The 24751-nt window shown below is 51.2% G+C and overlaps 1 protein-coding gene across 2 annotated transcripts in view; it reads left to right on the top strand.

Annotated features, from left to right (window-relative positions):
• Positions 1–24751, top strand: part of ZDHHC14 (zinc finger DHHC-type palmitoyltransferase 14) — a 266292-nt gene that overhangs the window by 230629 nt on the left and 10912 nt on the right. For both annotated transcript variants that reach the window (XM_059176670.1, XM_059176669.1), the window contains exons 5-8: positions 288–331; positions 11391–11498; positions 12575–12684; positions 18431–18533. In XM_059176670.1, coding sequence (XP_059032653.1) covers positions 288–331; positions 11391–11498; positions 12575–12684; positions 18431–18533 — 365 coding nt within the window. The remainder of the gene's footprint in view (positions 1–287; positions 332–11390; positions 11499–12574; positions 12685–18430; positions 18534–24751) is intronic.

The following is a 24751-nucleotide window of genomic DNA, read 5'->3' as shown; positions in this document are numbered from 1 at the left end:
CAGAACTATAATTTATGGGAAAGTATGCAGACATCCATCTGCTTTTATTGAAAAAATATCCTGCAGATGTTGGGCCTAATTATGAATCTGCCATTTTCTTGTTAAATAACTTGAGTTGGATCTCGGTCCCGGATCAGCATCCTGGGAGCCGTAACACAACAAAATGTAATTATTTAATTGATCTTTAGACACCTATTATTTCTATGTAGATGAGGGAACTTCCAACTTAAGGGCTGTTTCTCTGGAGGTGAATGTTTGAATACTAATTTTTTTTTTCATTTCCACAGGTTCACAGCAGACAGGATTCCTAAACGCGCTTAAGGACAGTCCTGCAAGATATCCTTTGGGGTTGCCCTGGTTCCCACAATGCTAACGTGCTAAGTATTGGGCTGACCTTCTACTCAACTACCTCTTCCTCTGTGCCTTCACTTTTCTTCTCAGAAATTGTATTCTCCTTTGTTCCTTCTAAAAAAGTATGTTCACGTGACAAGCAGTAGCGTCCAAAGGTTTGAACCTGGGCATGACTCGTTTAGGCATGTATTAAGTTGAAGTGCTCTCGAACTAGAAAGCTAAGTGTAAATCCTTTCTCACTCTCAAAACATGCATTGATTTTTGTTAAATCAGGTTGGTATGGGCAGGAGTCCAGCGGACTTCATTTTGATGAGCAGGGGGTCCATGCAAAGTGTTTACAGACACCCTTGGTGGGTGGCCTGCTTGCTATGAGGTCACCAGATGGGAATCCTCGGACCCCCTTTATGGATTCCTTCTGGGAGTGCTGTTAGGCACACCTTCAAGCAGTCCAGATAACCTAGATTATTCCCAGGCTCAGAACACCTTTTCACAGTCTTGAATGGACTAACTGAAAGATGGTCAATCTCAAGACATTTGGATTGATCCCACCCTGCCAAGCAGTTTGTACGGGCACGTGCTATTGTATTTTGAACTTCTTGAAAGAAAATGTTCACCCATGATGGGCTTGAATGGGCTCCTTGCCTCACCTGTCCCCCTAGATTTCCCATTCATTAGTGTAGGGTTGGCCCCCTGGACCTACTGACCTGGCTCCATCTGAGACCGCCTCTCTTCCTTCTCCGTATAACCAAGACTGCACTTGAACTTCTCATTTCTCCCAAAAGTCATCTTCATCTTGTGGTAGAGGATTCTTGAACAATGAATGAAGAAGTTTGCTAAGATGTATATATCATTTATATCATTTTGTTATTAAAATGAACCAGCTCGTGTCCCTGGGGGCATGTGTGTGTGTGTGTGTGTGTGTGTGTGTGTGTATGTGTGTGGTGTTACTTAGGTATTTGAAAACAAATGTGGTCCTGTATATATTTTCATTCTATAAAGTATCTCCATTTTGGTACTTCTGTATTTAAAGCACAGAATGTTGGTTACAAGTACAGAGTCTATAGTCAGCTGATCTCCCAGAAAGGGGGCAGGGGCATATGGAAGATCTACAAAGCTGACTTGAAGAATACATTTTACAGGTACATCCTGTCTTCCATGAAGGATCTGGGAGGCAAGAGTTAGCTAGAAGTTATCCAGAAGGAAAGCTGGTCCTGAGATCAAAATTGTCAATGTCCGTGGCCGCTAAGAACAGGTCCCACGGGAAGGGTCATTCTTTGTCTCTCTTCCCAGTGCTGTCAGCGGCGACTCCGTCCACCATCATCTCCTCTGTGCCCTTCTGTTGTCACATGTTGCTTGGGTATATCTTATAGTCAAGACTTGTCTTGAAGAAGAGGCTCATCTGTCTTTCAGAAAACTGGTTGCATCATGAAAACATGCCGGTCTCATGAAGTTTTATAAATGCACCTGAGAACCAGAACTGAGGACTGGGCTGCAGCCGGAACGCCTTCTGAAGCCTCGAGAGGGTGGCAGCCTAAGCCACCGCCCCTCCTCTGTCCCTGGCACCTGTGATTTCTCCAACAGTGTGTGCCTGTATGGATGCCTGTGGAGCTTTCCAGACAATGAATGGGCATCAGTGATGGGGACTCTTCTGCACGGGGAGGGGAGGTGAAAGCCTGACCTGGGACCTGGGGGATCTCAGGTGCTCCAATCCCTGGGGACAGCAGGCTCCTTCCTGCTCGCTGGGGCTCACCTCCATACCCCCTTCGTGCACAGCTGTCCCCCTGGAGCAGAGCACACGCACTTCTTGTGTGTGGTTGGTCTGTTGCTGACGGGTCTTCCTGATAGCTGTTACAGACCTCCCAACGCATGGATCTTATCATATCCCAAGGAAGGACCAAAGAGCGAGATCTGGATTCCTGCTTACCCTCACAGTTATGATGTTTAAGGTCATTTCTTTGAACCCTTTTGTGTCTCAAGTTGTTGACCTGCTAGAGTTAGCCATTCCGTACTTGACATGCTGTGGCGACAAAGTCAGTTATACGAAATATAAGTGAGAACACCCAGCACCAGAATATTGTTTATGTGCATGACAGGAGTGATTTCAAAGAAGCATCTTTTGTGGCAAGATGTCCAATGGGCGGTCTCTTCCAGAACCTTCTTTTAGAGCACATGTCTGCTCATTCTCATGATTTGGCTGTGCTCTTGTGTATAATCAAGAGCATTGCGTTCCTCGGGAAGGGAAGCAGACAGATGCTGCTGGTGGAAAGAGCGGCCCGCTGACTTTGCAGGAGAAACCGTCCACACAGAAAGGAGAGGAGAGAGAGAAATGCTCTTGTCAGGTTCCGAGCAAATTTTAGCTTGTTTTCCCTCCAAATAACATTCTCAGGTAGAAGTAAAGAGTCTTAGCTATGGCCCAGATTTTGAAAACACGCAGGCATCTCAGTCACTGCCTTTCCAGATGGTGTTGCGGGATCTAGGGGCTGAGGTATGTCCCTTCTTGTGTGTCACCCGGACATGTCCACTACGTCAGGAGCTCGGCAGCCACCTAGCCCAGTCAAGAGCCTGTGGCGGCCACCACCTGCTTGTGATTGTGGGACCCCAACATGCGCCTGCTGTATTTTGGAGGCTTCAAGCAACATAAAGTCATTGCTGTGCTGTTCTGTAGGTCAGAAGGCCGCAGGCTTGGCTCATTTTTGCTCTGGGTCCCACAGCGCTGAAATCAAGGCATCACCAGCCTCGACTCTCATCCGGAAGCTCCGGGGGAGAACCCTTTCTTGGGCTCATTCGGGTGCTTGACCATGTCCATGGGATGTAGGATGAAGGCCCCTTTCTCCGTTTTCAGATTCAGGACTTCCTTACTCTTCAGAGAGAGCAGCAGCGGGCCGGGTCCCTCCCACACTTTGAAACTCTCCCGCCGGTCCTCCGCCCACCTCTCCCACCTCATCCAGAAAGGCTCTCCGCTTCTGAAGCACAGACGCAACCTGAGAATTCAGGACGATCTGCCCATCTCAAGGTCTGTGCCCTTCCATCTGTCTGATGCCCTGCCAGAGGACATCAGGGACCAAGAGCAGGCCCCCAGGGGAACGTGACAGCACAGCGGCCCAGCGGGGACAAGACGGACAGGGAGATGACAGGAGCCGTGTGAGCAGCATCTTTCTTTACTCTTTCGGAAACAGTGGGGAACTTCAGGAACATCAGACTTGCCCATGCTAAGAAGTGAGGTGCTAGGTTTTTTACTTACAAAGAACATAAATGAATTGAACACCGAACGCCCCCTCCCCCGTCGGTTTGACTCCCGCCAGGCTCTGGGTGCTGACGCGTCTTCTCAGTTTGGAGAAGAATCCCTCCTTCTATCGAGTGAGTCTATTAAAAGGGTTGAGGTCTGATGATTTATCATGAATTGGTATTCCAGAAGGAAAAGCATACCTTAGGTCTGTGGGGCTGTGATGTGTTTTTGAGAAAATCCGAAGTTCTGGTTAGGAGTGATTACATGTGTGTGGTAAGTCAGGCCAGTTCCCATTCAGTTATCTGTTCAGTATATCTAGCTCCTGCCTTTCCTGTGGACACATGTGTGGCTTTGGGAGGGGCACGGGAATGGCCAGGTGGTACCAGTGAGGGGCTGTTCTCAGCTCGCAGGGGAAGGTGTGCTCACCGCTGGGGCAGCAACCCCAGGTCACAGGGACAGGGGCGGTCCCAAAGATGATGGATCGTGCTGCTGGGTTGGTAGAAGCTTCTAACATCAGATCATGTTAATGCTCCCAAGCTCCCTTCCATCGCTGAGGCCCTGGGAGTCCGGGCCTCTTTGAAGGTGGTTGGTTTCTGACGGATGAGACGGATCTGGGAATTTCACCCTCATGGAAACCGCTCCCTGGCTGCTGGCCTTGCTGCCCTCAGCTCATCCTCTCCAGCCCCGCAGTCCCGACAGGGCCAGAGTCTGTCCCGCGCCAAGTTCTTAGAACAAGAGGTTTTCTGGGGCGTTGCCTGAGCGCAGAACTGAAGTCCCCTGTTGCCTCTGCCTGTGACCCAGCCGAGAGTTCTCGGGTAAGAAAATAACTCAAATTTATGTTTTCCGTGGCCTCCAATCTGATCTCCGGACCATGATATCAAAACATCGTGGCAAGGAATCAGGGCACCGGCAAAGGTTTCTCTCTCAGTGGATTTACCGCAGACTATCCAACTGGGAGCCGTGTCATTGATGAAACAAGAGAAATGAGAAGCACAGATGGCGAATTAACAGCGAGCTGAGACACCTTATCAGAGATACTGGCGCGAATGAGGGAACCACCAATGCCGAAGCGCATTCTATCCAAGGGGGCAGACAGCGAGGGTGGGCGGGGTGGTTCATGCTTCTTTTCAGCGAGCATCTGTTGATGCCAAGATCTGGTGGAGGACTCTGATTTCTCAAAAGCAGAATAAATCTTAAGTGGCATCAGAAATCATAGAGAGCTTGCGCTGGGGCCGAAGGGTGGGGGCTGGTTCCAGAAGGGCATCGCGCAGGGGAATCAGGAAAGGCTTTGGCAGGTGGTATTTGCACAGGGCTTGGAAAGATTCGGGGGGGCTTGCTAACAGGGGACATGGAGGGGAGAGGTCCCCAGCAGAACTGAGAGCCTGAGCAAAGCCTGGTGGTTGGGGAGGGGGCGGGGGTTGGCATCTCAGCACGTGTCAGGGAAGAACAGGGAACATGTAGGGCCGGAACTGGGTTTGTGTTCATTCGTTCCCTCAACAAGGTTTGCGGGGTGCTGGCTCCCAGTCAGCCGGCCTTCTGCCCTCATGGTGGAAGCACACAGATGCCCTTGGGCTCATACACGTGGTAGGCAGGGGCAGGGAGGCCGGGATGGCTAACCCCAGTTGAGGGTAGGGGTCAGGAGTGACTGCTCCCAGGAAGGGAGGGGCCTGAATAGCTTGAAGTGGGACCACCTTCCTCCCCTGGATGCTAGGGAACCAGCTTAGATTTTTGCCAGGTGATGACATCCCCAGAGCTGGGTTTTGTTGTTGCCTTAATAACACTCACCTTGCAGCAGGGAATTACAGGGAAGGAGGGAGGACATGCTTATAGGGGAAAGGCCCCCAAAATTGAATGAGTGACTAGGGGACAGCTTAGCCAACAGCTCGGCAGTCAGATCAGTATTGCTGGGAGGGGACGGGGTGGGGGGGGTCACAGCCAACTCTGAGGGTTCAGCCCTGGGTGTCCAGGAGAGAGGGCACAGCAGAAAAGGGAGACTGCCAGCACTGGTTTCGGGGGAAATAAGTCCTATTTGCAGTCTACTGAGGAGCAGAACCTAAACGATGACACCTCCCCCCTGCCCTAGGAACCGCTGTGTGAGACTAGAAATACTTTCAGGATCCTCTGTAGTTCCTTGCATGAAATACAGAAGGAGGAAGAAGTCAAGAGCCTGCGGTGATCATGCTCCAACCTCACAGGAAATGGGGCCCGTCACACGGTGCCTGGGGAGCCATATGGCCACGCCCTTGGCTCCCCAGCTTCGAGGTTCCACGAGGTGGAACCCCACGGGGACAGGACCCCAGGGCGGGCGGTGTCATTTGAGGAGGAGCCAGAGAAGGGAAGCCCTGTGATCAGCGGGTCGTTGCAATGAAATGGCATTAACATCCAATTAAAAGGATTACAGTCATTTTTAATCATGACTTATTGTTCGGTGCTCCCAAACGAAGAGTTTCCAGTGGTTGCTAAATCAAATGGTAATTGATTCTGCGTGGGTGGAGGCTTCTGACAGGAAAGCCTTTTTATCCCCAGTTTGCATTCATTTCGAGGCGCAATGTCTGAAAGGCACCAGTGGCCTAATGGACATGGTTCTGTTTGAATGGAATGTGGTAGAAGGCTTGGAGTTGGCTCAGCGCCCCCAGGAAGGAAGGCAGCACAAGCCTTTGCTAAACTCAGCTTTTAGGATGGACCCTTCTGTCCCAGTATCTGTGGATCCTCAGAGGGACCCCAGAAAATCAGTAGGACAGGCGCCCTGAGGTCCCTTACAGCTGAGTCAGCACTGAAGGGTCATGTGCCCCCAATTTCTGCTCAACAGTGTCGCCAGAACTAGGGGCCGGATCTTCTCACCGCCAGTCCCTCTCTCCACGCAGGGAGTGGAGATGCTTTCCCGGTGCCTTGACCAGTCTGACTGGGGAAGTCCCGTGAAGAAGCAGCATCAGATTACATCTCATGAGGGCACAGAGTCGGGGAGGATGGTGTTGGGTTTCTTAAATCACCCAAGTACTACAAGAACATACTCTCATTGTAAGAGATTTCAAATGGTCAGAAACAGAAGCATTAAAAAAAGGAGCACTGCTCTTGACCTTGTCAGTGTTTGTGGGTCTTTCCAGATGGTATTCTGGTATGTCCGTGCACATACCAATGAGCCATTGCAGGGACAGTATCTGCCACGTGAATCACCGGGACGTGAAGGGCCTGCACCCCCGACGCAGGGTGGCGCTCTGGTGACAGTGGCACGAGCTGCGTTTCCCATCTCTGTCTAAGGACTATAGGGTCATCCAGTAGATGTGGAAAACATGCTGACAGATTCCTGACCCCAAATATCCACAAGCATCCAATGCTGACGTAGACACTGAGTTTAGAGAAGAGAGGGCAGCTTCGCTGAAGGCCGCCCTTCCACAGAAACCCTTCCTGGAGGGGCGCGCTGCCGAGTTTACTGTAATTTTTAAGGGGGAAAAGAAAAGATGACCAAGAACATTTGTTTCTTACATTTTAAACATCAGAACTCGCAACAGAGACCTGAAGCAGATTAAAATTCGTGAGGGCTGTGGCTGCAGAGAGAAGTGCCCCTCAGCCCCGTAGGCCACCCAGAGCCTGGGTCACCCAGTGCTCAGGAAGGAAAGCGCCCGAGCCAGAGCCCAGACTCGGCATTCCGCGGCCACTCTAGAACCCAGAAGATTTGGGTCAATGAGGAAACGGACATGAAACACAGACTTTTAAAAAATAAACTATTACCCCAATTTGGTGCTGGGCAAAAAACACTATTGCCAGTCTGATTGACGGAAACTGGAAAGGTGGCTGGCGACATGCTAAGGAAGACAAGACTGTGGGGACAGATGGGTCAGGTTCCAGATCACAGGTGGCCTTGCTGCTGTAAGTGGCAGCCTGTCCTGGGACATTGCCATCGCGTGGGGTCTTGGGAAGGGTTCTTTCTGTCCTAGAAGTCTGGAGACCAAGTTCTAGTTCTGTTCTACCGTGAACTGCTGTGTGAGCTTCTAAAAGTGGCTTGACCCCTCTGGGCCTCAGCTTCCTAGCTATAAAATTAAGGGATTAAAATAAATCGGGACCTCTTAACTTGAGGTCTGTGTGTATCTGTGGAGAGGTATCAGAGGAGTTTCCAAAACTCCTGAAATTATAAGGGGGAAAAAAAGCGTGTGTGCATATTTTTATGAGAAAAGAGTGGGGACCCAGGAAGGTTAAAAATCTTTGGCTCCATGATCTCTCGCCTTCTGTGATTTTCCAGATACTGAGATGCCCTCGCTAGGCTGTCCAGCACCCTGCCCAGATGTCTGCATTGCTTACCTCTCATGGGCATACAGACCCCTACTCCCATTGAGCAGGGAGGGAATCCCTCCCCACCTCTGCTGGCCTCAGTGCAGGGCTGGCTGCACACACAGAAAGGCACCGAGCCGGCGCTCCTGGGATGGCGCGGGAACCCAGTGGGACGGTGTCTGCCCATCAGCATTTTCCAGGCTTTTGCATTCCCACAGTCATCTAGTGATTACCTCGATGTGCACTATCCTGGGCTAGAAGCTACAGAGAATAGAATGCCAACACCCCCCCCCCACCTCCACCCCGGCCACACAAGGGGCTCCCTGTCTTACTGGAGGCCAGAGGGAGACAGAGGCTGGCTGTGGTAACTGCTGTAATTTGGAGCCATCTCTGAGGCAGTAAACATCCAACTCTTATTAAATTAGCTCTCAGTGGAATTGGCATGTTTTTTTCCCCTCATTTCCCCTTTTAAAACTCTCAGTAAATAGGTTTGATACATTTAAGAGAAATTTTTTTAAAGATTTTATTTATTTATTCGTGAGAAGCAGAGGAAAGGGGAGAAGCAGGCTCCCCACGGAGCAGGGAGCCTGATGCGGAGCTCGATCCCAGGACCCTGGGATCATGACCTGTTGCCAAAGGCAGATGCTTAACCGACTGAGCCACCCAGACACCCAAGAGAAATTTATACTGATCTTATCATGGCATAGGTATTTTCATCATCTGGCTATCAAGTCGGTGAGAAGATGTGTTCAGTTATTTGTCCCCCTGCCTGAAAGTGAAGTTGAAGGGGAGTGGTCTACTTAGGCTGCCACAGGGTCACAAATCCGTGACAAGGAGTGTCCTCATCTCCCCCAGGGGGATGCGGTCAGCCTCGAGCCATCAGGGCCTTCACAGGAATAGGAAAGGAACCAGCCCACGGCTTTTCTGTCCTAGTGGCCCAGCCACACATCCAGGAGTCCATTCCCAGCTCTACTATTTCTCAAGCAAAGTACTGAACTTCTCCCTGCCTCAGTTTCCCTATTGGGTAATTGGGAATCCCATTTCTCACTGGGTCTCTGACTGAGCATCAAGTGAATTCATCCATGTGAAGCCTCTGGAGTGCCACCTGCCGCGTAGCCAGAAACACCAGCCACAAGTTGTTAGGAATGGCGATGACGGCTCCTTACGATGCACAGTGGTGGGGGGTGTCCGCCGGGAGGGGCTAGCGCAGGGGACTGCGTCTGGCGTCCTGCCTTGTCTTCATGTCATTCGGACCCAGCTCTGAGCTAACCATGCCGTATGCTATTTATAAAACATCTCTAAAGCTCATGAGATACTAATACAGAAAACTGCAAGCTTATTTTTGGAGCTGTAAGCCTTGAATGTTACATGTCCGCTGGTAACAATGCCTCCTCCGACGAGTGGTCATGTTAGGTGGCGCTGCAAATGGGGCAGCAGCCAGAAGCTGGGCAGAAGCCACTTGAAATGCTGTGATCCTCCTGCATGGGCATGCCTGTTTTTAGATGGTTCATGCATTAGCATTTGTGTCTGTTACGACGCCACCATCGTTCTAACCGACTGTAAACTTTTGGCAACACCGAAGTGTTCCTGAGACAGAAGTTTGGCTCTTCATGTATTATTCAGCAAATAAGTCCTTTGCCTTCATTCTGTATTCTCTTCTCTACCCTGACCATTGCTTGTTTCCGTGTCATGGGTCCTCTCCTCTCTGACCTTTCTAGCTCTTGTCTTTTCCTTCCAGTTGCGCAAATTCATTGCCAGGGTCACCTGCCTTAATGCAACCCCCTTTTCCTTGAATCAGCCTTCCCACTGCTCACCTCCATCATTTTCCCTGGGCTCCGCTTCACCTCTGCCTTTACACCCTACGGGGTTTGCTTGCCCCGTCTGTCCCGGGAGGGGCCGGGGATGGAGGAGGGGCATCTGTGAGCCCCGACCTGTGAGAAGGCAGCTGAGAATGAGACCATCTTTGCTACAAGGGCTACCATCCGTGTGTCCCCAGGTGCACCCAAAGCCTCCTCTCATCACCATTTGCCCCATCTGGACAACCCTGGGAGAAATGAAAGGGGGTGCCCAGGCTGGTGGTCCCCCTGGCATGGGGTCTGCTTTTCTGCATCTCTCTCTTACCCCCACCGGTCCTCCCCATGTGTCCATACCTACCTGCTTTTCCAAAGCAGTGCCTTAGTTTCCCTTCTCAAAATATGTAGCTACTCCTCACTTCTGTCCACCTCCTGCCTGTCTCTGTGAGGAACGGACAAGGCCCGCTGGCAACCCCCAGATGTTGGCATCTGGAAGACTGGGTACCTGGGGCTGTTCCCTCTTAGCTAGCTGGCAGAAGAACGTTCTCCTCTTCACGTGTCCATCTAACAGCAGAGTAGTGTTTTTCTGAGTGCTTGCGGTTTCTAGAAATTCAAACCTTCGAAGAGTAAAGCATATCTCTCCGTCACACAGAGCACAGCCCTTGTTTCATCCTGGTGCCGAAAGGCAGTCAGGCAGGAGTCTGGTGGCTTCTCCCGTTTCGCATGCCACCCCATGTGCGTGGACGATGGTATTTGTTAATAATGACATGGCAGATTCTGACACCACACTGAATACTGTGTTCATTTCTCTGGCCTAAAGATGAATTATTTCCAATCCTGGAAAAAAAAAAAAATCAATGATGGTCTATTACAGCATTCTATGGCTTCTGTCCTTGGGAGCATAAAGAAAGCACGGGATTTGCTCTCTCCAAGCCTGATATGACTTATCGATGGGGGATGCATGGTGTGTATTTCAACTCCCAGACCTAGGATGGATATTTTTGTTTTTCCCTGTGAAACGTTTATATCTTGTAAATAGAATTTCATGAACATTCATGGGAAGGAAGACACTCTAGGTTGTTTTGTGTCATCTGTTGAGGGACACCACACTTTCCTCTGGCTATGGCACATCTTGTGGAATTCTGGACTCCCCCTCCCTCAATGTCTGGAGAGCATCCGCATTTCCTAGTCGCCCGTCGACTAGCTGAAAATGGCCCCATGTGTCAGCATGGGTTAAGGGGCTGGAAAGAAGTCCCCTGACTTAGAAATACCCCTCCCCCGATGCCACTCTGAGAAACGGCCCCCTGGCTCAGAAGCCCACTCATAGTGGGGGGCGGGCAGCCACCGTTGGGTGAAGGGACCGTCAGGGAGAGAGAAAACATGACGAGAAGGCCTGCCCAGGCTCCCAGGTACCAGTGTCCAGACCTGTGCCCAACTGTCAACTGTTGTTTTGTGACAATTCACTCCTACCCTTGACACCAGACTGGGGGAGAGAAGTAACTGTCGATGTGACAGCTCAGGGAGCCCACTGATGGTTCACTGAGCATGAACGAGGTGAGGTTAGAAGAGAAGGGGACACATTGCCAGCCTGAAGGATGCCGCTCTGACTAGGCATGGCCCTGACGCGAAGCAAGACAAGCTCAAAGGCCTTAGGGAGTGTCTGTGGGTGTTTCCCATCCAAACCTCATGTCATCCTGGCTCCTCGGGCACCCTGAGAGTCCCCCTGCCTTCCCCGTTCTGCTCCTTGACTCCAGGCCACTGTGCTGGAGGCCGTGGTGTGCTTCTTCTCGGTCTGGTCTATTGTCGGCCTCTCGGGTTTCCACACGTACCTGATCAGCTCCAACCAGACGACGAATGAAGATGTAAGTTCCTGGCGGGCTGCGGTGCTGGGTGTGGGCGTCTGTGTCCAGAGGCAGAGGGGGAAAGGAGACGAGCTTGGGGGCCAAGGCCTTCTGCATATCCCAGTCCAGGTGTGAGCCTCTGGGAGCCAAGAATGTTGTGGAAGCATCTTCATACATCAGCCTCCTCGATTCCCAGCTGGGGATCTCCGAATTGTCCTACTTTCTGACCATGTCAGTCAGATTCTGAGGTTGGCTAAGGGACACCCAATTCCAGACGCTGAGGGAGGAGATTCTCTTCCTTTTCAGTAGTTTTGTGAGCAACCTGTTACACGTCCCCTGAAAGGACACTGTGGCCGGCTGACAGGGTGAACGAATGAATCCACCTCTCAGGTTTACCACATGAGAGTTCCATTTCTGGAGGAGACCACCCTGACCCAGAGTTTCACTTTCTGTCCGGGATTGCCTGTGTGTCCTTAATGAGGCCAGAGAGGAGGTATACAAAGAGAAATCCTGATGTTGGTGAGGTTCCTCACAGCCTGGTCCTCTCTGCTCTGAATATTTAGCTTCTGACAGTTTCTGTCAGTACCACGATTAACTACCTCAGATTCGGTCAGATCACCTTAAAGCCTGGAGAGATACGTGAGTTAAGAGAATATTAACAGTTACTTGTATTTGGTAGCTGTGGATATTCGCATCTGTGAGATTATTTGGGCAACACTGTGAGGCCAGATTCCGTTAGGCTGTAAGTTGGCAGGGGAGCCGTGTTAACCATCAGCCACCATTCATTTAACTATTGCTGAGCTCGCCAATTGTGGGTCTGAAAATCCCTCCACAGGCTTATGTGAGCTGACCTTCTGGAGCCATGTAATAGAAACAAGAGATTATTGTCCCCAAAGAATGTTACTTTCTCTCTAATGTGACCCAGGTTTGGTTCACATTAGAGAGAAAAAAACATTTGCCTGTTTTTCTGGAGAAAGTGTCTCGGCTTCTCCTGGCAAAGAAATGAGTAAAGATGACTTCGCATTCTTTATGGCCTTCCTCCAATCCAGTTTCCCTCAGCTGTGGCGTTGGTGTTATTGTCTCCCTTTTTCTTTCAGATTAAAGGATCTTGGTCAAATAAAAGAGGCAAAGAAAATTACAATCCCTACAGCTACGGGAACATCTTCACCAATTGCTGTGTTGCCCTGTGCGGGCCCATCTCTCCAAGGTGAGATTCGGAAAGCGTCAGGCGCTTTTGCAGACCTCAGAAAAGCCAACAACGTGTGTGTGGCAGCACAGGCCTTGTGAGGTAGAGACCCAGCCACAAAACCCGCTGTTAGATTTGATAGCACCCTCTGGGTGATCGCCAGGCCAGGGGTCAGCTTTGTGCCACGGAGACGTGGCGTTGGGGCAGTAGAGATCTGGCTCTGCTTATGGTGCTGTTCCTGTCATCTTTTTGGTTCTTTCACTGAATGCTTGTCAAGGATGAGGAAAATCTCCGAAGGATCAAGATGGGGAAACTGGGGCATGTGACTCCCATTAACTGTGGCGTCATCTTGAGCATCCGTGCTGAAGAGAGAGTGGTGGTTAGACGAGTAGGGGGTCCAGGACGCAATGGAGGAAGCAGTTAGGAAAGCTGTAGAAGTGGGTGCTGAGAGCTGAGTTTCCATGGCGGTGGTAACGCGCCAGCACTGTGATGGCAGCCGCTGACGTTCATGAGCAGTGTTTGATCCGCTCTAAGTGCTTTATGTGTGTTGGCTTTTAAAGATTTCATTCATTTAGAGAGAGAGCCCGTGCACCCGAGTGGGGGGAGAGTTTCAAGCAGAGGCGGCACTGAGTGTGGAGCCCTATGCAGGGCTCGATCTCACAATCCAGAGATCACGACCTGAGCCAAAATCAAGAATCTACTGCCCAACCAACTGGGCCACTCAGGCGTCCCTATATGTATCAGCTTTTAAAACCTCGCTCTGGGGCGCCTGGGTGGCTCAGTGGTTAAAGCCTCTGCCTTCAGCTCAGGTCATGATCCCAGGGTCCTGGGGTCGAGCCTCACATCAGGCTGTCTGCTCAGCAGGGAGCCTACTTCCTCCTCTCTCTCTGCCTGCCTCTCTGCCTACTTGTGATCTGTCTGTCAAATAAATAAAAATCTTTAAAAAACAAAACAAAACAAAAAAAAAAAAAAACATTGCTCTGTACCTAAGAGGTAGGGACAATTCTATCCCATTTTGTGGATGAGGAAATTGGCCCAGGGAGGTTCCAACATGTGCCCACATTTGCCGAGCTAGTAAATGCCCCCTGGTCAGGACCCAAACCCAGGCTCTGGCATCAGAAGGAGTGCGAGTGAGGGATGTACGTGCTGCCCCCCGCACCCCCTGGGGAAGCTACCCAAGTACAAAATGCAGTCGGCTCCTCATTATTTGTGAGTCGACTGTCAGGTAGAGCATTTCCAACAGAGTCATTGGATAATCATCCAATGTATTTATTAAGCACATATTCCGAGTCTCTAGAATGAGTTTCCAAAACATGCTACTTCCTCCCTTTTGGCCTCTAAATGCATAAATGCACTGCACGAGAGCCCCGGGTGGTCTCCGAGGTGGCCCCACTCTGTGCTTGGACCTCCGTGGCCAGTCATGGTCAATGTGTGCTCGTGGAAGGCACACTCGATTTTATCATCAGGCTCACTGAAATATCATTAGGGCAGTAAGAGTGTTGCCCTCCCCCCCAGAAATAAACCCAAGCATATATTCTGAGACCTCATACTAACGGGTTATATAACTGGCACTACTGGGTAATTAGCAGTTGATCGTTTTCTAGTTTGGGCCTAGAAAGTTGGGAGCCTTCTGTGCCACTCTCCCCCCAAACTGCGGCCCCTCAAGAGCCCCCTGGCTTGTCCCTCGGGGGCCTCTTCCGAGGAAGGGCTGCAGGCAGGGACAGCCAAGGACTCTGGATGGAAGGTCGCCTTGGGCTGGGGCGTCAGACGTGCCTGGGAAGGTGCGAGGCTTTCCCCAGGAGACCTCCAGACCCACCCAGGAGCCCTGTTCGGGCTCTTTGGGCCAGAAAACCCCTCAGGATATGCTTGTTTCTTTACAATTGGCTTTGCTTCCTACTGGCTTGTATTTGTGGATCATGGGGCCAGGCCGTGAGGTCCAGGTGAGGGGCCTCGGAGGAGCGTAATAGACAAAGGACAACGGAACAGGCCTCCTTCCCCAAATCTGAAACTCATCTGAACCCAGGAAAGGAATTTCTAAGTCTCCCATTTGGAACAAATCTGTTTTCTTGTTCCCCGTTCTTCGATTTGCCTTTGGCGCTGCTTTGTTGTCACGGCCGGTGCGACAAATCGACCAGGAACGTGAGGGTAAGAGGACGGTGAAAAGAAATGAAGAGACAAAGAGACGGAGGCAGCAGGAGCACGGAGGAGGATGTCCCATAGAGCCGATTGTGCTCAAGGCTGCGAGGCATTATAGAGCTAACAGAAACAATCATAAGAAAGTATCTATTCTTAGCTGATTACTAAAGAGTTTGCAACATGCACAGAAAATCCTTCAAGCTTTCCCATTATCTATTTCCCAAGCCCCAATAGCAGACCTTTTAGCGCCAGAGGTATTGACTTCAAGGCCACTCAAGACATAGTTTGTGTAAGCACAGCTCAGTCTTACAGTGGTGTGGTCTAGAGCCCGCGCAAGGGCAGCAAGGTCCGGCCAAGAATTTCTGACCCCGGCCCAGTCGTCTCTAGCTGACTAGCCAACGTGTGGGAAGTCACGTGGGCGAGCGCGCGAACAGACAGCACAGACCCTTTCTCAGTGCTGCTCGACCTTATCGACCTAAGCCTTTTGTTCGGCTATTCAGCCTGTAAAGGAGGCGCACGTCAGGGCCTGGTTTGGTCCTCGTCTCAAGCCTTCCCGTGGCCTCCCCCACTTTGTATCATTTATTTATCAAATCTCATCACCAAATCTACTGCTTCCACAACTGGATAAAATTTCCTACTGTGGCTGAGCTGGGGCTGTATTCTTTCCCGAGCCCAAGTCCCTCTGGATGGGGCGCTTCTTGAGGACGGCCCTCCCCTCGGAACCACGTGACCTGCTCCTGGATTTGTGCAGGGAAAATGGGCCCCTGGCCTCTCCCACTGTGCCCACCGGCTCCCGGAACTGGCCCTGGACAGAAATGGCAGGGGGAGGGCGCTTGTCTTTGCTTCTCCCTCCTGTCGCCTTCTCTGCCCCTTCTCTCTCTGCCCTACCTCACCCACCCCAATGCCCTAAGAGGGCCAGTACCCTCCACGGGCATCCCAGCCAAGCCTCTGCAGTGGGGACTACAAACCACAGCATGCCTAACCTCACCACTTGAATTTCCCGAGGTCTTCCGAAACGGTGTAACGACATACTTGGGAGATGTCTTCATGTTTCCATCTGAGAACTAGGAACCATGAGGACAAAGACCCACGTTTGGTTCCCTGCACGGGTCCCCAGGACTGTGCATGGCTGCGGGGTGGAAATGGCCAGGTTTGGGAAAGGGGTTTCTCCTACAAGTGTAGCAGAGGGAATGGAAAATTGGAACGACAGAAGGTCCCAAGGTGTGATCAGTCAGGCCCTGTGGTCCAGTGCTAAGGGTCATCCTGTCACTGACAGGTTGAACAGAACACAGTCTACACAGTCCAAGAGTGGCTGTGACAGAGGGCGAGGTGCAGGTTCCATGGGACACCCAGGAGGGCTTCCCAGAGGAGGGGGCCAAAGTTGTCGTCTGTTGTAAGGATGCGTAGGAATTGGGGGAAGGAATCTGGGGGAGGATGCACAGGAGCAGCACGTGCCATAGCCCTGGGGTGAGAGGAGAGCAGGGCCAGTTCGAGGAAGACCTGAGAGAGCTCCCGTGGAGGAGTGCGGGCACCACAGAAGGCACAGCAAGAGGGGAGGGCAAGGAGGCGTCCAGATTAGAGGGGTTCCCGGCCACCGTGAGGGCTGAAAGGAGACTTGAGGCAGAGTGTTACGGTGTTGAGTGTGTGCTTGGTCCACGAAACAGGCTGAACACAGAGGATGCTGAACACAGAGGATGCAGGCCGAGACGAAGTTCATTTTGTCGTCCCTTCTGTCCTTTCAGACTCTTTTGAGGACCTCGTTCTTTTTTTTTTTTTTTTCTGCTCCTGAATGAAACCCCCTGCAAGCCCCTTAATTTCTCTGTGACCTAAAAATAAAACAAAGGGCTCGGGGCACTTCCGTGTCCTGGAGCACAGTGTCATTTCCGTGAGTAGGGACCCCAGAGTTCACTGAAAGGCAGACTCTCCTCCCCTTCACCTGTAGCCGGGTTAGGATTTCAGCACAGCTTTCGGAAAGTCGCAGTTCACCCCCACTGCACACGGGTCCGTCCCAGGGGACCTGCAAGGCTCCTGTCCACCGTGGGCTGCAGATGACCGCTGTCCACCCTTCTGTGCTCTTCCCACTTGATCTTCTGTGCCCTTGCAGGGGGTCACACACTCGGTGTGAGCGGCATGGGGCTCCAGCACCCACCCCCCACCTTTGGAAGATGGAGGTCCTTGTCGCTCGCCTCTTGGTTTTTCCAAACCTCTGGGAATCCAACCGAAACTGGAAGCAGAGAGAATCCCATTGTCACAAGCATTTTTCCAGGCCTTGTGACTGTGCAGTCTGGAGACCCGCTGGTACTCGTTAGAAAAACTCATGTCTCCTGAGAGGCAACCTGACAAGGAGGGGGGCGGCCTCAGGGGACCGGCCAGCCACCCTCGGGAGGAGGAGGGGGCGCGCAGGCACCGGGACGCATCTGCAGCATCTTGCGGAGGCTGCGGGGCCAGCGGCCGAGCCCCACGCGGCGGGGGCCGCACAAGGAGCGGCCACTCCTCAGCCCAACCTCCCCGCTTGCCCTTTGCAGTCCTGCCCTTAGACTCAAGGAACACTGAGCCTTCTCTTGGGAAGCAAAAAAGGCGGCTCTTTTGATGGCTGCATAAAGCTTCCCGTTTCTTCCGTCTGGGCCACAGCTCCCGGGGCCACAGAAGAGATGGTTTTACTGTTCTCTGGGCACTTGCCAGCGAGAGACAGGGACGCACTTCTACTCATTCAGCCACCAAGCTTCTGCGCAGCTCCTACTGGGCGTCCGTGGTGGGGCTCCATGATTAACACCTGGTTCTTGCCCTCGTGATGCTTACAGGCCACGACAGATGCAAATCGGCCAGCGGGGGACCCCCCCAACAGGACGTGACCAACAGGGCGCGCTGGGGGACCGCGGAGGGGCCTGGTCCGGGATGGGGGTGGGCGTGGGGTCGGGGTAGGTGCTTTTGGGGGAAGATGAAGGCCGCGGTCTGGAGCTGGCAGGCTGCTAGATGGGGGGGCTGCGGATAAACCCTGGCGACACCAGGCGGAAAGGGGTGTGTGCCACTACAGGGGTCCCGTGCAGGGCCCAGAGAATCCAGAGAAGGGGCAAGAGCAAGATTTGGGGGCTTTGGACAGTGGAGTGGAAGGGAGAGTGACTGGGGAAGAAAACCCAGAGCCGGAGCAGTGCAGGGACCGCAGACACCGGTGCGAGCAGGCGGGGCTGGGGCTGCGGTGTCACACACTCGAGGAAGGACCTGGGGACATGGTGCCTGTCCTAAGAAGGCACAGACTGAGGCCGGGGTGGGAAGTGGGGACAAGTAGTAGGAGTGTTGGCGGGTGGTGGAGTGACCCCAGAGCAGGGCAAGCAGGCGGGGAGACCTTATGAGGACTGGGCGCTAGACGAAGCTTAGGGGGACGGGGTGGGAGACCATGGGAGCCCGCAGCAGGTGACAGGGAGGGAACAGATGCTACGGGCATTTTTTAAAGGCCGAGGTGACAGAATCAGTCCCTGACTGGATGTGAAGGTTAAGTGGGGGTGTACCCCCAGGGGCCTGCACTGGGGCCAGACAGAAACAGGGAGTCCCAAATGGGAATGAAAATAGGGTTGATGACGCCTTTGGCTTTTTGTTCCCTCTTCCGATGTTTGGTTTGGTTTTTCTCTGGCAGCCTCATCGACAGAAGAGGCTACATCCAGTCCGACACGCCGCAGCCAGCCGCACCGTCCAACGGGATGGCCGCGTACGGGGCCACGCAGTCACAGAGCGACATGGTAGGGGTGCCTGCGGCAGGCCCAGCGCTCCCGCAAAGGCTTCTCTTCTGCTTCTGTGTCACTAACCCAGTAACAAATCAAGCACTGCTAGAAAACTTTCCCGGACGCCCACTGAAAGTCTCACTGGGGGGAAGGAAGCGTGAAGTGAAGGCTGTGCCCAGCAAAGGATGAGGGCCGTTGAGTGGTTGGTGTGTTCCAGGTCGGGTCGTGTAAGGGGACGTACACGTGCAAAAAGTCCTCCAGGAGCAGGACGTGGCACCTTGTGATGGGAAACCCCCTTACACAGAACCAGGGCGTTGTCTAGGGAATGAGATAGCAGTGCTGGCAGCAGGGCCGGCCGGGTGGTCCCTTTCCGTGCCTTCGCCTCACTCTATGCATTGGGTGGCCAGTTCACCTGTCTCTCAGCCCAAACCCTAGATCAGCCATGCACAGCTTAATGCTCATAATCAGACAAGGTTTTCTTCATTCGGAGCCCAAACTGAGTAAGTCTCGCCAAAGAAGGCTCCCAGGTGTCCTGCGAGGTGGGGCATACGGACAGGCTTTGTTTCCAGTCTGCAGGTGGAGACTTGGGGCCAGGGCGGGAGTCCCTCCATAGGCGCCTAAAAGCACCGTCAGCTCTGGCTCTGACCGTCAGTCTCTTAAAAACCCTTAGGTGTCTGGAAGACCATGGCTTTCCTCTGTTGGAATGGATTTCCCTAAAGAAACTCAGTGTTTCAGGAGGGAACCCGATGTGACCCCACTTGGAGCTATTTATTCTTTATAGTTGGGAATCACCCAAAACAGAGTTTCTGTAACAAGCAGATCAAAGACCTGTCTTCTGGGGGAGACTGGGAAAACCAGAGCCTCTTGGACACTTTGTTTCCGCTTAGAAAGAACTGCTTTAGAAGCAACAGTCTCAAAGCTGTCTCAATAAGCGCTCAGGGAAACCGCTTCCTCCCCGAGACCCATGAGAATGGGCTTGGACCCCCAGGACAAGCTTGCGGGGGCTTGTTTGTCGGCGGCAGGGGCGTCTAGTTCGTGCTCTGGTGCTTTGCTTTGCTGATCAAGTGTCTCCTTTAGAGGCAAGTGTGCGCAGCACGGTCCTTGCCACTCCACTCTGAGAGTGGCCACAGGACATCTTGTTCTGTCCGCACTCACCCACACAAGAGGCCCTTAAGGGGCACCGCCTTGTTTTTAGAGGAGGGAAATGAGGACTAAGAGCGCAAGGAGCGAGGCCCACAGGAAAGGAGACTGCATTTATGTGACACCAACTGCGTGCAAAGTACTTGAGCAGAATCTTACTGAATCCAAACCAACAATGCAAAGGGGCCTGCTTGTCTCTCGCTTTTTTTTCTTTTTAAGCTAAGAGAGGGGATTCATCTGCCCCAGGGCACATAGCCACAAGTTCATGGATCCAAAACCAGTCTGATGGCTAATGCCCGTGTCTATTTCGTATACTGCCTCCTTTCCGTGAACAGGCACCATGGACAACAGTATCCATGTCCCGAAGTCTTTCTCAGAGATCGGCAGGTGCACAACAAAAGCCCTGTAAGGAGAAAGTTCCTGTTTGCCATCCTGACCATGGTTCCCACCGATAACTCCTGGGATGTGTGCTCGAACTTTCACACACTGTGTCTCTAGTTCGTTCGGTAACTGAGTCCCCGCTGTGTGCTGAGGACTCGACTCGGGGGTAGAGATGTGCGGTCTCTGGAGAGCAGTCCCTCTGTCCTCGAGGAGGCAGAGGTCTGGGAACAGGACACACACACATACATGAAGGATGCAGGAGGAGCCCTCATTAGACGCTGCCTCTGAGGGCAGGGGTCCTTACCAGACTCAATGAACTTAGGTTTGTTTCATGCCCTGACTCCCGTGGTACTGAGCTCGCCCTGCTCTGCACTCTCTTTAGATTTAAGAAGTAAACAAGGCCCCCTTCGGGGTGTTGACACTGTTAAGCCACTTTATGTTAAGACGGGATGAGAGCACACTTTGTTAATTCCACAAACATTTACTGAGCACCTACTGTGTGCCTCCATGCTAGACCGAGAGGGCAGGTTTGACAAAGGGGACATGGTGGTTATTTTGCTTCGTACAGTTAATCAGAGTCATCAGAATTGCCCTTGTGCCTCTGGGGTCCAGGCCATCTAGACCCGCACCATGCCCCCAGTTAAGGACATACTCCCGAGGGCACTGGCCTGGCAGGAATGGTTAGGGTACATGCCTGAAGGGCCAGTCAGATCGGGGGCTTGGGCAGAGCTCTGACCTGCATCAGAGCTTCTTCAGGCCCAACCTGGTAACCGTGGCGTCCTGAGTGATGACCGGGGGCACTGAGTGAGGCCCCATGACCCCAGGCGACTTGCCAAGGCTGACAGCACTTGGACTTCATGCCCTGTCTACCTCGCTCACCCAAGTGGAGGTGGAAGACGCCACGTCCCACAGCCCTGCGTCGCCACCAGCACACAGAAAGGGGAAGAGCTTCATTCATTTCTTTGTCCAAGTGTGCACTGATCTTTCCAGAAAAGCGTACAAGCTCTTCTGGACAAGGCACTGAAAGTGCCATGGGATGTAAAGGAATGATCAAGGCACAGGTCAGCCTGGGGAGCCTTCCGGGATCGTTAACACTCCAGCTGCCACAACCCTAATGACATGTGCAGACCGTAAGTTCAGATACATGACATTCTGCATATGCTTTCTGGACAAGCTGCTCCCCCTGACTCCCGTGGACTCCACAGTAAAGAAATTCCACATCGCTGAGTTCCATGGTCCACCTTCTCCCTATCAGAGACAAAATCTAAAAATCCGGCAAAGTACGCTCCAGATTTGGTAAATAGTGCACAGGTCCCTGGGCCGGGCTGTTCCAGCAGTGATTTAAAAATGTGCAGGGATGTGTCTTCGACATGGGGTGCACTTCACAGTCAGGCACCAGGCTTGAAAGAGGCCTTCCTTCTTCTCCCCAAGAGGAGATAGGGATTAATTTTGCAAAGAGCCAGGCTTCTGCCGCTTGCTGGGTAAATGACCTTGACAAGTTGCTTAACCTCTCTGCCTCAGTGTTTTCATCCATAATATGGGAACATTGATATCCTTTGTAAGGTTTCTATGGGGATTAGGTGAGTTAATGCATGTTAAGCACTTAAAACCTTGCCTGGCACAGGGTGAGTGTTATATAAGTATTAGCTCTATTATTATTACTGTCATCATCTCCCTGATATCCATGATGATAAGATCAACCCTGCATCCATGCTGAGTAACTTGAACAACAATGGACATGACCCAGGTGAGGGAAGGAGCCTCAATGGAAGCAGAGAGTGAGAGCTCCAGTCCTGGCTCTCACCAGTTAACTCCCCCTGACTATTAGCAAGTCACTCTGCTTCTGTGGTCCTCAGTTTTCCCCACCTGCAAAATGCGACCTGAAACTAATTTGTCTCTAAAGTCCCATCTAGCTAGAAACTCTTTGTGAAGCTCTGATCTTTGCAGCTTGACAGGTCAGAAGAGCAGAGAACAACTTCTCAGTCCCCATACACCGGAAAGGGAGCCAGCTCCTCCCAGAAAAGGGTAAACACTGTGACCCTTGGTTCCTCCCACTCCTCCTACCCACCTTGACCCAGACTCGAGACCCTGCTGCAGTCTGGGCTTTATACCAAAACTTCCCCTTATTTGTCAGATTTCTAGGATTTCTCAGATTTCTAGGATAAATCCTACTTAGCCGTGATGTATAATCCCTCTTATATGTTGCTGGCTTTAGCTTGCTGGGTGTTCTGTTGAGGATTTCTACATCTATATTCATAAAAGATTTTCGTCTGCAGTTTCCTTTTCTTGTTTTGTCTGGCGTTGGGATCAGGATAATATTAGCTTCATAGACTGAGTTGAGAAGTGTTTCTTCCTCTCTGTTTTTTGGAAGAATTTATGAAGAACTGGGATTAATTCCATTTAAAAGATGTGGTAGAATTCACCAGTGAGGCTCTCTGGTCCTGAGCTTTTCTTTGTGGATAGTTTTTTGATTATGAATTCACTTACTACTTTTCACAGGTCTGTTGAGATTTTTTACTTCGTCTTGCGTCAGTTTCAAGAGCACTTGTCTTTCTAGGAATTTATTTTACAAAGTTACCTAATCTGTTGCCGTTGTCTCTTCAGTCATATCATTATTGCTTTATTATGGAAATAGATGAAAGGAAGGAAAGTTAAGGACTGAAAAAGTAAAAACAAATAAGAAGAGTAATTTGTAGACGTGAAAAGTGAGGGAATGTGGTGGGAGGGAAGGAACATAGGTAAACTGAGCCCTGAAGGGGGTAATTGGTGATTTGTGTGCCGCGGGCTGTGAAATGCTTGTAAGTCCCCCGGAGGAGAGAGCTGGGGTCCCTACCAGAGTGACTTCCAGCGTGGGCTGCAGGTCCTGCTCTGGGTAATGTTAGGACCAGGAGAAATACACAAGCATTTTCCAGAAATTGTCAGAATATGGAAAAAGGAGCTTAAATATTTCAAGACTGACCATAATTCCTTGAGGCAGATTATGACATCTCTTTCTTTTGACTTGCTTCGTCTGCCTCCAACAGACACCCCAACCAAGACCACCTCAAACCGAGCCAACACATCAGGCCCAGCAGCGCTTGGCCAGAAAGAACCCCAATCCCTGCAGGTTTTCCAGTTCTGAGAGCCCAGTGGACATCCAGGCACTTACCTTCTGCCATGCAAGAGCCGTGCATCATTGCTAGGAGCGATTTGTCCACAAGCAACCCACCGTCTTCCTTTTTATTTATTTATTTCATTTATTAGATGTAATTAGAGCACACGATCAATAAAAAATGTTCTTGTGTCCCAGTCCCCAATGAGACAGATGTGAAAACTAGCTTCAAGTCCTTTAAAGTTGAATTTAAATCACAACGTGATCTAACAATAACAAACAAGGTGCATTTCAGGCAGTTCTAAAAGTGGAACCAAGTTTATTTAATACAGAATTATACTGTGGCCAGGGGGTCTCCGCTGGGGCAAAAGTCAATTCACGCTGCAGTCAACAGAGTGTGGACAGTGTGGATACTATTACTGCAGGGATCATCTCATTTAACCCCCACAGCAACCTACAAGGTATTCCCTGTTCGGTCTGTTATTAAACGAAACGAGACTGAGACAAAGTGAAAGTTATTTGAAGTTTTATTTTATGATAAGTATTAGAAGTCAGACTGATTGGCCAGAGGAACGAGACTGAAACAAAGTGAAAGTTATCCAAAGCTCTATTCTATGCTAAGCATTAGAAGTCAGACTGACCAGTCAGGGCCGCCTCTGAAGACAGCGACCCCTCCCCATCTTACAGGCTACCTTTTATAGAGCAAAAGCCTGGCCACACAGAGGTGGCCAATGAGATTGTAACACACAGAGAAAGTTGCATAGTCATGTTAGGTCACACGCAGGTGGCCAATTGAATTACAATTTACCCTATAGTAGTTGTTCGAACTGACCGATTACTCTGGTCAGAATTGGTGCTCAAGTTTGGCGCCCAAAAGGTGGAGTTCACATTCTTTGGTGGTTAGGGAGACAATATGTGTGCTTTACTGATTGGATGTCTCCACCTGGCCTGACTCGTCCTTGTGTTCTGGGCTCTGTTATTAGGAACTGGCCGACCATATTTTACTGGTTTCCCAGACTTGCTTCTAAGTAAGCTTCTCGGGGTGGGCGGGCAGGGTCAGTTTGAGTTTTCCTGCACAAACAACAAAACGACTTTTAACCAAGGTGGAGTCGCTCTGGCTAAATAGGTCCTTACATTCCCATTTTGCAAAACATGAAACTGAGGCTTTAGAATAATGCCTGGCTTGCTCAGAGTCACAAAGCCGGGCTGCTTTCTGTGAATTCAACTCCAGAAGCCCTCAAATCGGTGTCAGCTGAACCTCTTCAGAGCTGGCCCTTACATCTGGCAGCCGAGCTCATTACAACCCAGTGGGCCTCAGCCCTGGGTGAACGTTAGGATCCCAACGCTGAAATCCCGAGCCCAGCTCAGTCGGAATCCCCAGGTGGTGGTGCAACCACTGGCATTTTAATGACCCCGGAGGTGATTTGAACCGTCAGCTAGCGTTGGAAACCATCACCTTCAAATTCTCTTGAATTCTCCAAGACTTTTGGGTTAAAAGGAGTGATTTTTGAGCCATATTTTGCTCTGACACAAAGAACGTTTTTCTTGAAAAACCTTAGCTGAATTGACTCAACTAAGACATGCTCTGTTCAGAAAATATTCATACTCAGGTGTACGGAGGATT

The sequence above is a fragment of the Mustela lutreola genome, chromosome 6, assembly GCF_030435805.1.
Source record: "Mustela lutreola isolate mMusLut2 chromosome 6, mMusLut2.pri, whole genome shotgun sequence".
Lineage (NCBI taxonomy): Eukaryota > Metazoa > Chordata > Mammalia > Carnivora > Mustelidae > Mustela > Mustela lutreola.
The sequence above is the reverse complement of the archived record's forward strand: the minus strand, read 5'-3'. Positions and strand labels throughout refer to the sequence as shown.